Source organism: Podarcis gaigeae (assembly GCF_964106915.1).
Source record: "Podarcis gaigeae genome assembly, chromosome: 2".
Taxonomy (NCBI): Eukaryota; Metazoa; Chordata; class Lepidosauria; order Squamata; family Lacertidae; genus Podarcis; species Podarcis gaigeae.
The window spans coordinates 56,748,322-56,762,116 of record NC_139679.1 but is presented as its reverse complement, the minus strand read 5'-3'; the positions used below and the strand labels follow the sequence as shown (position 1 = coordinate 56,762,116).

Genomic DNA, 13,795 nt, shown 5'->3' with positions numbered 1-13,795 from the left:
GACCACATGCAAGGGAGGGGGAAAAATCGTACCTCAGGAGACGCACTCTGGGATGGCTCATTTGCCTCACTGTCACTTGAGCTACTTTCACTTTCAGAGTCGGAACCAGAACTGCTCTCAGATCCGCTATGGCTGCTTGAGTCATCTCTAGAATTATCGGCTCCTTCACTTGTATGCTGGGAAGGTTCAGAATTACTGGGGGGGGGGGGGGAGGTAGAACAAAAATCAAAGGAAGCTATAGGATTTTATCCGTAGTTACTTTCAAACTATTGATAAAATAGTTTATGCATAAGACTATTAAGAAATATTTTAATGTTTAACCCAACCAGTTGAAGACCCATGGCAATTCAATTGAAGATGAAATCCTAATTGGCTCTTGCTTTAAACAGATATCTTAATTCCCCACAGTTAAATTGTTACAGCACTACCAGTTCAACATAGCTTTATAATGCCAGGTGTATCAACCAATATTTACCTTCCAGGTGTACCTCTTGGCACAGTCTTATCAGAATCCTATAATTGAAATAAAAGATCCAAACTAGAATTACTGTCCTTGTAACAGGTATAACACACTCAACAAGGGTACTGGAAAAACATATTTTGCTGTCTTTCACTGACATGAACATTATCCATCTATAAGAATGAAAACTAGGGGAAATATTGCATAATTGGCCAAAGTTTACAAGCAACCTATGGACAAACATAATATGAGATCCATCAGCCATCCTAGCAGGGTTATACTATTTCAAATGTTGTTTGACAGGTTTTGAATGTCAATTGGCATGTTCATTTGCAAGTATTTTTCTCCCTTTCACTTGCAAAGCAGCCCAGCTAGCCCTTCCTACACTCTCAAAACTGAGAGCCAGCGTGATGTAGTTGTCTAGAGAATTGGACTAGGAACTGGGAGCCCCGGGTTCAAATTCCCACACTATTTTAAAACAGTGTATTAGTTGCTTGTTTCTATTCATTTTCAGTTTTTGCCTTTTTAAATGTTGTGCTTTGTATTACTTTATTTTGATGGTGCTGTCAGCTCCCGTGTAGCTTGGTAGAAAGGCAGGACAGAATTTTTTTTAAAAAAACACAAAACTAACCTGCTCAACATCACTGTCTTCGCTGCTGCTGATTTTCAAGTCATTTATAAGAACGCTAGAAACAAACAGAAAAAGGAATGGTTTGGTGTGTGTTTTTTTACCAAATAATACTGTACTATCCTAACAATTTAACCTAATTTCTGATGATTGCCATTAATTTTCCTCCCTTTACATAATGGATTGACTGAAAATCCTGAAGTGCTTACACCATTACAAGGGCAACAGAAGAAATTAAGACACTTAACATCCTTGTGGTGGGTGACAAAATGCAAAGAGCCGATAGGCTCAAAAGAGCTGTGGTATTAAGTAGCATAGTTGTCCTGCTGGAACGAGGAAAACACACAAGACATTGAATCACTGTAGGAACACTGAGAGGGACACCATGCAAGTCACATATAGGCAGAGAAAAAGGAGAACGCTGTGGGCCTGAATTAAGCAGAATCCTATCCCAATTAACAAGGTTAGGGAATTCATAGGCATCAGTGCAATGCTGCTGCAACCACCACCACCCATTAATACTATACTGAAAATGCAGTCATCAAGTGCAAAGGCCAGTACATCACAGACAAAATGTACTTTGAAAAAAGCTAAGACTAAACTTTTAAGAGCATATACTGTGCGTGACCACACAACACCAAAAAGGTAGGAGACAGGGAAACTAAATACAGAGTAGGCTTCATAAATTCTGACATAAATTAATGGTAAGTCATTTTTAGTTTTACCATTTGCTTAAGAATCACTGCTATATTTTTAAAACATAATTCAAGGATATTAACTTGAACTCTTTCATGCTTTACTATGAACTCTCCAAGAGCTGGGCTGTGAATTAACATTCTGCATATAACGAAGTACAAATAAAATTCTTGCATTAGCAAGAATTTAAAAGCAACACTTGACATCAGTAACAACATAGCATCTTACTTTGTCTGGTTTGATTCACACCTGGGGGGAAACAGAAATATGGTTAACATTATTCAACCTTCTGGGTAGTTCTGCAGTAAAATAAAAGTTGCTTGGCAATGTTAGCTTGCTATATCTAGTTTACGACTATTCATGCAGCTGAATGATGTTCATCTAAGGTATTGGTTCCCAAACTGGACGGTACTGCCCCCTAAAGGGCAGTGGGATTACCAAGGGGGCACTAGGAGAAAGTTGGGCACTCCAGGTGAGTCTCTCAAAAAATGCTGATTGCTTATTATTTAATGAAATGAATTTGCAGTTGCAAGGAAATGAGGTCAGTTTTATTAAGACCAAATATGCCATCTCTATGTTTATTTCGAATACAGGGTTTTTCTAGATTGTAAGCTCCTTGAGCAAGGACTTGCCCTCTTATTCCCTGCATAGTGCTGGGTACATGGATAGTATTACCAAGAAAAACTAACTATTAGACATTATTTCCCAAGTTAAGTTGCTGAATAAATTCAAGGGAGGGAGGTGTGCTAACTCTCAATACTTCTGAAGGTCAGTTAGGAGGTCTGACATTCTGCTCAGCATGCTTTTCATCACCCTCTGAGCAAACGTGACAATAGAGGTCCCAGCATAGAACTAGAGAGGAACTGGGGTTCATCCTCAAGCTTAGAAGCACAAGACAAAAATTGAGGTGATCTTTCAGAAGAAGACTGGGGTTATACTTTTGGTGCTGGGATACCAAAGTCCTTAGTATATCTCAACAGCCCAGTGCCAAATCAATTCTATGTTCTCCCTCAGCTTCAGGTTTGGAGCAAAATTGGGGACAGACTGACTGCACAATTGTTCTGGGCTGCCAAGGTGATCTAACTGTTTTCAAATCCCAGTGCAATTGTGGGAATACTCAATATGCCATCTATGCTCGGCCTCCATAGCTCAACGCAGTAAGGCTTCTGAATACCAGTTGTTGGGAACCATAGGAGGAAGAGTGTTCTTGTGCTCAGATCCTATTTGTTTCCCACAGGCTTCTGGTTAGCCATAGCTGGATTAGATGAGCCATTGGCCTGGGCCAGCAGGCTATTCTTATGGAAACAACCTCTGGGCTATTCTCCAGCTCCAAATCTGAAGCTGGATTGGAGGAGATGGTCTTTGACAGTGAACAAAGCAATGTCATGAACAAAGGACAGATGGGGAGGGCCTGGAGATCACAAAGTTAGGCTTTGATACTCAAGCTAAGCAAAAATTGTGTAGCCTTGACCATAATAGTCCCCCTTCGTCAAGTGTAAACCACGTTCTTTTATGGCTGTGAAGTACTGAGAATTAAGTGCACCTGGGTATATAAAGTTCAAGTGAAAGTGATGGCCTTGTGCAGTAAATAATCAAGAAGCAGCACTCAAGATTTCATGTTGAATTACTAACCTGATTAAGAAATCCCATCACTCATAAACATATATTGAAAGTGAGCATATTAAAAGTAAAGAGATGTACTATGCAACTATATAGATTTTCTGTCTGTAGCAGTTCCATCTCTATGAATCAATATGGCCATTTCCATCATATATATTTTCAGAATATTACTGTAAATATTGCAAAGAAAATTATAGGACATACTTACGATTTAGACTGGTGGACATTAGATGTTTTTGATGAAGAATTGTATCTTTCTGGAGGTGAGAAAGATAAAATAATTGCTGAACACTGTTACAAAAACATATACATCACCCAAATGATATATATGGAGGCAAGTATGACTCAGACTGCAAGAGTGGGCTAACCCACTGCATTCAGTAGCCCTTTCTTTTCTGACTTACATGCTAAACTTACTACTGTACTCTAGCTATGTCTTTACCTGGTTTCTAAAAAACAGGAGAATGAAAGACTAACAGTAAATCAACTACTGAATTCACAGACTTGGAAGTGATTCAATAGTTTGACTTGTTTGTTTTACAAATATAAACAAGTTCTTCCCTTAACATAAAGTAGATATTGTTCCAGACAAAAATGTGCTGTTTATTATTTCACACAGCTACTTAATGATTTGGCTAGTAATGCTGTTATCTTAGCAGCAGTTTCATTATCACCCCTGCTTGCAGAAGGTGAGCAATGAACCTTTTGTTCTCAAAGGCAAAAGTAATACGCAACATTTCAAAATACCTCATCCTATCATGTTTCCTAAAGTTAAAATATCACATGCTTCAGACCTAGTAACTATCATCACAAGCCTAACAATGTCTTTTCAGAAGTAAATCCTATTTTAATCAAGGGGGTTTACTTCTAGGGAAACGGGGTTAGGACTGCAGCCTAATGTAACTTGTTTTGAACTTCTTTGCTATCTCAATGAGAAAATGTTTACACTTTGGGAATGTTGAGTCATGCAATGGTTTGAAGAACTTGGACAATGTTAGCAATTCATTGGTCAATGCAGCAACTGTGTTGCCACCAGAAGAAGGCCTACCATTTTCAGGAATCACTTAAGTAGATGGAAGCAACTGACAACAGACCATATAAACAGAGTGGTGCTTTTTGAGAGGGAGGAGAAACAAGATACACTTGTTATATGGATCAGGAAACAATGCACACATTTGTTGGAGGTTCTGATGCAAGATACAAATACTAGGTTGGGGCCCAGTGACCTTTTCAAGTTCACTTTTCCAATAAAATTCTTCTAATAAAACAAGAAGAGCAGCAAGAGAGGCAAGACTTGAAACTGGTGCTTGAAAATGGAAATAATCAAATGTTGATCATCTGCCATTCTAACTGCTGGTATAAAGGCCAGTTAATCTTAGAAATAACCAATCTGTCTGATTCAGATGTCATTCACATGTAATAAAGCAACAATTATCTCATACTATAGAACCCTGTGAGGAAGGAGGGGAAGTAGTTCACAAGCTTACAGACGTGTGCCCAAATGCCAAACTAATGATTTGACAATCAGCTCTGTGCCATCTAAATGGAGTCACAGTATATGAATAACTACTTATGCTTTTACAACTTAATCAATTAGTTATCCTAGTTACAGAAGACATTAAGTCAGATGTTGTGAATTAAATGGTGCAGTCCCGTTTCATTCACAGTGACTGCATTCCTAGTCATAATTATTATTTTGGAGAAAGCCAGTTCTTAAAAAGAACGGCCTTTGTTTAAAGAATGGAAGCACTCCAAGGGCAGAGAATAATAGAAATTGGCACAGTCTCACACAAGCTACAGAGACAGGCAAGGACTGCTCTGAGTTATGTCCCAATAAGGGAAACACAAGTAAGCTAGAAGTGAAGCTGTTCTGTTACTTATCCTTCTCACCTAGAGATTACTTTAAGCTCATTCTCCAGGGTGCCTTAACCAGCTGAACTTCCTTAATTCTCACAGACTGGAGTTATGAAAGCATTCAGAGCATAATGGCAAAGATTTCTCAAAATGTGCTACAACTTTCAAAGGGAACAAAAATAACAAACACTAATTCTCAAATCAAACCTTCCTAGTACAGTAAGCACACACACAAAAATAGATAAAATGAGAACACATTAACATTCTGATTCAGGTCTTTTATAGGGCCAGGCATCCTACCCACAAGACCAGAAAAACTATCAATAGAACTTTTCTTCAAGTAAAGCATCCAAAAGAGAATTTTACTGTAAATTCTTTAAAAAAAAAAACACAGAGAAATAATTCAGTACATAATATAAACACACACTTACTTTGTTCTCCAGTGCCAAAATTAGATTGCTGAGCTTCCTGTAAAAATACAAAAAGGTTACTTATCTGTTTAACAGAGACTACTAAAAGAGGAAGTGCTTTAGTTGTGCTTGTGCTTGATTATTTAAATTTTAGGAAAAAACTACAATTCCTTTGAAGTGTTATCCAAGCCTATCTGAATCTTCCCCAGACTTTAGAGCCAAGAGAATCCTAAAAGCTGATGCCTTCTTTCCTATGGTTTAAAGCACTGATCACATGGTAAAGTTTCTCAACCCTTTTTCTCTTTTTTAATGAACACACACAGTGGTGTCCCCCAAACATGTTTTTAAGTGCAACCCACTGAATATGAATAAAATTTAAAGTGATGATAGTTGTCTACTGGAAAGGAAAAAGGAATGCCTACTTTGCACATTAGGCTAGGGATTCTCCTGGATCAAGCTTCCACTTCTAAATTCTGAGGTTACCACTTTTGTGCTACATGACTCATGCCATGCAGTCATTTATACAAGCTAACATTTATATAATGCAAATTTACAACTACATATGACAATTTACAACTATTGCACATAAGATAAATATCTACACTGGGCATCCACATCAGTCCTGGGCCTAGGAGTTCTCTACAGAGGTCAGCTGCAGCCAGATGTGAAGGAGCAGCAAGAGATAATCAGAGGAATATCTGGAGAGCTAACGCTGCAACACCAGCCTATCCCATCTCCCAATATTTGATGTTCTCCTAAGGATGAGTAAACTGCAGTATGGAGATGTGCAACTGCCACCATCAAAGAAGTGGTGGTGCAGTCCAGAGTGTACCAAGATTTGTCAGCTTCTAGTGGGGAGTAAGAAGACCTCATCCATACCAGCTTAAGCCCGACACTGTGTGAGTTCCAGAATGGCCGAATACAAGTTACAGGCACAATTTATATGAAGGAAACAAAGAAGAACTGAGTTGCTTTCTCCATTACATTTTCCAAGAGTTGTCCAGCACTGTTGTTCTGACTAGTGACTAGACAACTGAAGTCCAGTTCAGATGAAAGGCCACAAACTGCAACAAATTCGGATACCACTGACTACGTGGGGCAGAGTAGGAGACACAACGTCAGTGTTTTTTCACTCCAACCCACAGGGTTGATTCCAGAAGGTGGTTTGGGGAGATGGGACTTCTGCATGAGTCCAAGGAAGTTGATCCATGCAGTCCTGAAGGGTTTCTTTATATCCTAGGTAGTATCTAACATAAAAATGAAGCTGCTGGGTGAGGCACTCAAGGCAACTGTAATAAACTGAATCCAGGTAAGATGAAGATGCTATGATCGGACAGTTCTAAGGCCTAGGAATTAGGTGTTTTGGATAAGGTTGCAGGCCTCTTCAAAAGAGCAGGTCCTGCTTCTAGGATATTCCTTGATTACACTTTACCACTTGAGTCCCAAGTGTCTACAGTGGTGTGGAGTGCATTTTTCCGCTCAGATTACTTTTCCACAAAGGATCTCTTCAGCATTCTACCATCATCGTGGGGGCAGGCCTTTTCTGTTGTGCACCCCAGCTTTAGAACTCCCTGCCCTTTCCAATTCAGCTTCTATGCTTCTGTCACTCAAAACCTGGCTGCTGGCATAGACTTTTGGTAACTGATTGGTAGCATATGTTCAGCTGAAAGATGCAAAAAAAAAGGCTGTGCTTTTTGTTACTTTGTTATGGTTGTTCTACTGAATAACTATTATCCATCCTGAGCTCTTTGAATTAAAAAAAAACATTAAAATATACTTAAAAATAGCCAACAAACATGTACTAGTCTTGTGTGTTCCAACAGATGCCTATGTTAATCAAGTATGGTAAGTAAATGGCATGAAAGAAATAAAGTAATGCAACACACACTTTCTTCTAAATAGTCTCTCTATTTAGAAGTTTCCATGCCTGGAAGTAATTCATATTTGTCATAATCATGTAGGTACTACATACTGTGTTTATGCTTGATTACATGGAACCAATGAACCTAGGAGTTTCCTTTTCAAGAACAGTAGAAAGAATGCAATCACAAAACTAAGCTATTGCCATTGGTAACCGTCTAAGATGACTTTGAGAAATTCACTACTGCCAGCGCTTCATGTAGTTATATGAAAAGTTGAAGTTGAATATCAGAGTCTATTAAGGACTAACGAACACTAGGTTTATGAAATAACATATTTATGTAAGTAATAAACCTTTGCCCTAGGCACCACCAGAAACCATGTGCCAAGAATGATACGATTGTATCATGTTTGTCTCTTCAGGATACGTTAAAACATGATACTGAAAATAATACATGCTATATAATCTTTTGATGAGTTGTCAGAAAGTATTTCAAGCAAAGAATATTAAAGTTTTCCCACATGATCTCTCTTAACATGGAGAGATCACTCCACAAACTAATATTTGAACTAAATAAAAATGAAAGCAAATAGCACGGCAACATTTTTTTAAAAATAAATGCTACAAAACAGGAGCATTTTAAAGAAGTCCTGCCTTCTTTGGATAAATTTAAAGTCCTCTTGTTTGATAATTTCTGTACATTTCTAGCCTCCAATATGCATATACTGTAGACAGCTACTGGGGTATTCGTAGGAGACAAGAGTTTACCTAGGAAAAGGGTTTCTTAAGCATCAACTCAAGTCACCTGCTCAATACAAATTGCTGTTGATAAACCTCACAAATCAACCCAGGATCACTATTGTTGAAGTGGCTGCACCAGATTTTAAGATGTCTAAAAGAACACAAAGTATTGTGTATGGAAACAGCATCGCTGGAGCTTCCTGACAGGAAGAGAATTTGAACAATTCATATGACCTAATGTTCTGAATGCATGAAATAACATGCCTGTTAAAAAGGGTATGTAAATTTGTTCTAGATGAAAGAACAGGACACAATTATAATAAGTTCAATATGAAAGGCAAACAGAGTTAAGGAAAAATAAAGCCAAAGCAGAAGTTTCAAGCAAACAATATAACATGAAGCCAATAAAAACAAAGAGTGAACAATGCTGTAATAATTATAATTAAATGATGAAAATCTTGATCCACAAAAGGTAGCTTCCTTATTTTAGAATCAGCCAACTGCCGTGTGCAATCATGATCTTTCTGTTATCCACTGACCTTTGTTGGGAATGGAAACTTTGAAGGTTCAGTTTTGCAAGGTGTGTGAATAGCTGTCAATGGCGGTGGCCAAATATGGGTCATCTCCTGTTCGGAACACAAACCAAAGATTCCAGAAACCATTATACCTTTAACATAATGCAAACCAAAAAGCACAGCTTACATGTGTTTTAAATTAAAATAATGGGGAAAGATGCCAATTCATGTAATAAGATTTACTCTTCTCCTGCCCCCTGCAGTCTCCTGTCCCCTACTGATTGACTGGAAGGTTCCCCAAATGCTCCAAAGTAGATTTTACAGGGCTGCAGGGGGCTGCAGCGGAAAAGAGAAGGGGGGGGTGTCCTTGCACAAGCCGAAGTATTTGCTTTACTACAACACTATCAATGACCAATCCCAACAAAACATTGTGATCAGAGAACTAAAAAATAATCGTTAGCCTTGTGAACAGGGATAAATTGAACCAACTATGGGTGGAATCCAATGGATGTTGTTCTACTGACAAAATCCATCAGGAAAAAAGAGATGGAGACATTTTTAGCAATCGTTCCTTGCATTCTCCCTTGGTCCCATCTAACCATGACAGTCGTCACTCGTCATCACCCCGCCCCCACCCAAAATGGGGGACTTCAAAGGAGAGAATGAATTGTCTCCCTTACTGTCCTGCTGGTATATGTCATTCTTCAGAATAGTAACACTCATGGGATTCCACTTCATTTGTATTAAGAGTCTTAAATGAAACTGCTATATTTACCAAATAACCTAAAAGCTTTAGGTTTATCAGAGAGAAATGGAAGGAATAAGTGGAGAGGAAGTTACAACATAATCTTCTTTCAAGACTGACTGTGATTAGTCTTTCAGAATTACGTCAATGTCATTTTCATGCAGGATACACAAAAATTATTTGATTGACTTAAGGAAACCTTCCAAGGAAAACAAAACATCTGTTTATTTAATCCATCAGTTTTATTGCCAATTTAATATATTGATATGCTTTTCCACTATGCATATTCAATCAATGGGGGGGGGGGTCAATAACCTTTTTATTTAATTTCTGAAGAGAAAATACAATAACATACTGATTTGCATATACAGGAAAATATTCTTTTAAAATATTTTAAGACTTTACCAAAGGAGACTTTAGAAAAATAATCCAAAAGTATTATTAAAAATAGAGAACAAACTGGTGGATACCAATGGTACACAGAAGAGAAAAAAAGGATAATCGGTTTTTAATGAAATGTTAAGCAATATACGTGGGCAATTGATTTTGGATTTTTTCAAAAAATTCAACACATTTAAGCAAGAAAATCTCAAAAGCCAGAATAAGAGAACAACTTACTTTTAGAATTTCATCCACACTACTCATGTCACTGGATGCTGATGCCTACAAATGAATGATCAGAACTTAACTGGCATATTTGTAATTCAATGTTATAAAACTTCTAGAAAATTCAATTATTACAAAATTATTTAAAATGGGATTCAAATTCAGTATTAAGGTACAAAGAGCAGCTTTCATACTGCAGATGAAAAGAGACTCTACAAACATCTTTTCATAACTTGTTCACACCTTTGTATTTCTCATCAAGGTTTCCTAAAATGCATGCAGCTGAGGGAAACTATTGTTAACTTTTTAAATTCCTGAGAAAAATGATAATCTAAGCAATATAATTTTAACATTCCTGTTTCATGAATGCTTCACTTACGGACTCATTGTTAAAACCGTGTTTATGGAAGACAATCTTACTCGGCTACGAGTGATCGCCAAAGAAGAAGAAGAAGGTAGAACCCAGTTTCTCATATCCATTTCTTTTTGCACTGTCAGATCCAGCACAAAAAAAGAAAAAGGAAACAGTAATCTATGAATAATTAAATGCCCATATGAATACTGTTTCATACTTGAAATTAAATATCAGATGGCATTTTAATTATATTTTAAAGTGCAAGACATTGCACAACAATGACAGTACACATTCTCTCACTTTTTCTTTTCAAACAGGGTGTTATGTCCAAGTCATATTCACAGTTGACCCACTGAAATCAATCTATTCCAATTAACCTGTAATAGTTCAATTACATTGTTTTCAATTATTCTACTGAGTATGACCAAGTAGGAGGGTTGTATCCAATACTGTCTGTGTGAGCAGAATGGACTTTTGCTTGTGCAATGGGACTTCATTTGCCCCTGCAGTCTCCTGGACTTCCCTCAAAGCCTGGAAAGCCTCCAGAACAGTTTTAGGTACCGGAGGGGGCGGGGCTTGCAGAGGAAGGAAAGGAAGGGAAAGTCCTGTTGTGCAAATCCATTCATGAAGCAATGAATTCCAACCAGTCATTTGTGACTGGGAAGTAGATGAGGCTGCTATACGCTTGTTAATAAAACACCGTTATTAAAAGTCAATATTTAGCATAATTTTATCTTCCACTATGACAGAGCAGATGCTCAACTGAGTTGTAAATAAAATAATAATAATGTCACATTAGTGTTTATTTAAAGCTGAAACATCCAAGTAAAAACATGTGCCGGGCCAGACCAGCATAAATGCCCAGTTATTAGAAGCATGGCAGACCAGAAAGCTGTAAATCCTTCAATTGTCAAAGAAATTGAAATTAAAAGAAAATATTGCATTTTAGTTAGGTGTGTTCCTTACATACAACTCAGATGTCAATAAAAGTATTTTTCTAAGCAGTCTCTCTTATCTATGGAATAAGCACAAATGAGCTTTATTTTATTTTAATTTTTTTAAGGCAACTTACGTCAAGCGGCTGAGACGGAATTTTCAGCTTTGTTAGATGTGCTTTACCAGGTTTCAGTTCATTCATATTGTTGCTGTGTGTCTGGCTACTGTAGTGTTCAGAAGATAGCTTTGGTTCCATGGACTCCTGACCATCCATAGGCCTTACATAGGCAGTAGGCTTCTGCAACATTGTGTTAGATTTAGACATAAGTGAAGGAGGGAAAGCCTGACTACCACTAGAAAAGGAAGGGACACGGGAGGGTGAGTCCCAGTTGGCATCAGGGTCTCGCGGAGATTTGGAGCGCTGATGTTCCTTGCTGTGATGATCATTTCCATGAGACCTGGAATGACTGGAGCTCAGAGAAGAAACAGCAGGTGGTTTTCCAGGGCTGGAAGAACGGGACTTTGAATGTTCAGATCCATGCTGGGCTTTTTTACGGCTACTGCTGCTCCCACTACTGCTATACGAGTCACGGTCGTGCCTTTGCCCACTACTGCTAGTGTTATTGCCACTGTTGCGCTGGCCACCATGTCCACTCTGTAAACCTATGGAACGCTTCTGCGACTGGGAAGAAGTGCTAGGTGCTGGACCTACAGGCGTCCATTTGCTGCTCTGATGAGAGCCAGTACTGTGCCTCTGATCACCAAAGAAACTTTGGTTTGATTTTTCATCTGTTGTTGATGGTACTGTTGGTTTAGGAATTTCAACAAGCTTCTGGAGGGACCGGTCACCTATAAAATCCTTCATTTCATCATAGTTTCCAAGCATACTTTGGATACGGCTAGATAATTTATCTTCTTTGCTGGTCTGTGTAAGGAACAAAAACATGATGCAGAAGTTTATTTTAAAATACACTCCTTCTACAATTAAACTTTTGGGTCAGCTGAATGTCCTTTATAACATATATTTGAAATTTACCTACAGAATAAAGCGCTCAGTCTTTATTTTGCACCGAAAATAAAATTAACTTGGGAACCACTTAATCTGCCATCCACAATGGCTATTGCTTACTGATTTCACCAAAATTCATTTTATCATGAATATACTAATAGTACTGTGCACTTTTATTGATTAATTGCCACTAGTAAACTAAAGTTTAATTAACTAAAACCAATATAAATTATATCTAGCTCTTGAATCATATTGAATCATATTGTTTCTTACTAGAAGATGGAATATTCCATGACAAAAATATTCAAGATCCAGCAATTACTGGTTACTTGTTTATTAAAATGCAATTTATTCTACTCCTGTGAAAGTGTCCTTTCCTTTAGAAAGCTCAAAAGAAGCCTCATTTCAGATGTGCAGTATAAATGATATATTAGAAACATCTCTTTTCTAAAACAGAAGAACATTTTCATATCATACTGACATCCTATACAGCAAGGGTGGCAGACTGTTTTCCGCAGCAGTCTAGATCAGTATCTGCTGTACCCCCCACAAGCTAAATCTGAGCTGTGGGTGGGGCTACCCATCTGTCAGTCAAAGGTGATCCCCTCTGAATATGTGCTCCCAGTACGCTTTCAAAGGGGCTTGATTTAGGAGCAGGAAGCAGTTTCAACTAACACCACTGCTTAAAGTCTCCCATTTAAGCTGTGGTTTCAATGCAAACTACTTGACGATCCTGGAGCATGTCTTGTTCCAGCAAAGGCACAAGAGGGAACTCACTTTAAGGTTCCAATTGTTCCTTTGACACCACAATGATACCTGGGCCCACATTTGATATCACATATGGCATATGGGCCAGAGGTTCCTCACCCCTACTGTACAGAAACAAAACTTGCAGTTAAGGAATCCAACAGCATAGTCATTAGGAAATATCCAACACTGCACCAGTGAAATTCCCCTTTCTCTTGTTCTCCCCTGCAGCCTTAGTGCCCTCCAATGTACTGGAGGGTTCCTCAACCCTCTAGAGCAGACCTGGGGGGCATGCTGGAGGAGGAGGAGGAGGAGGAGGAGGAGGAGGAGGAGGAGGAGGAGGGAAGTCACACTGTTCTTGCAGAAATATGTTCCACTTGTGAATTGGCACCATTGGATATCACCCATTATATTTATCATTCCAGAAATGAACAAATGATTCTCTGTAAAACCCTAACCAGATTTTTCTTCTAACTCTACCATTCACCAAACAAAGTGGCCATGACAAGCGGTCCCTCTACATGTCTCTCAACCAGAACATATAAGGGTCTTTCCTGGTTTTGCTAAGTAACTGTTCAAAGGACCAAAAGGCGAAATCTCCATTTACGGAGG

At 38.3% G+C, this 13,795-nt stretch overlaps 1 protein-coding gene across 3 annotated transcripts in view; it reads right to left on the bottom strand.

The window, feature by feature from the left end:
• Nucleotides 1-13,795, bottom strand: part of AFF4 (ALF transcription elongation factor 4) — a 52,476-nt gene that overhangs the window by 22,970 nt on the left and 15,711 nt on the right. For all 3 annotated transcript variants that reach the window (XM_083728220.1, XM_083728221.1, XM_083728219.1), the window contains 9 exons: nt 11,564-12,352; nt 10,149-10,193; nt 8,810-8,896; nt 5,690-5,726; nt 3,613-3,661; nt 2,013-2,033; nt 1,092-1,146; nt 476-513; nt 33-195 (listed from right to left, as the gene is read on the bottom strand). In XM_083728220.1, the coding sequence (XP_083584346.1) occupies nt 33-195; nt 476-513; nt 1,092-1,146; nt 2,013-2,033; nt 3,613-3,661; nt 5,690-5,726; nt 8,810-8,896; nt 10,149-10,193; nt 11,564-12,352 (1,284 nt within the window). The remainder of the gene's footprint in view (nt 1-32; nt 196-475; nt 514-1,091; nt 1,147-2,012; nt 2,034-3,612; nt 3,662-5,689; nt 5,727-8,809; nt 8,897-10,148; nt 10,194-11,563; nt 12,353-13,795) is intronic.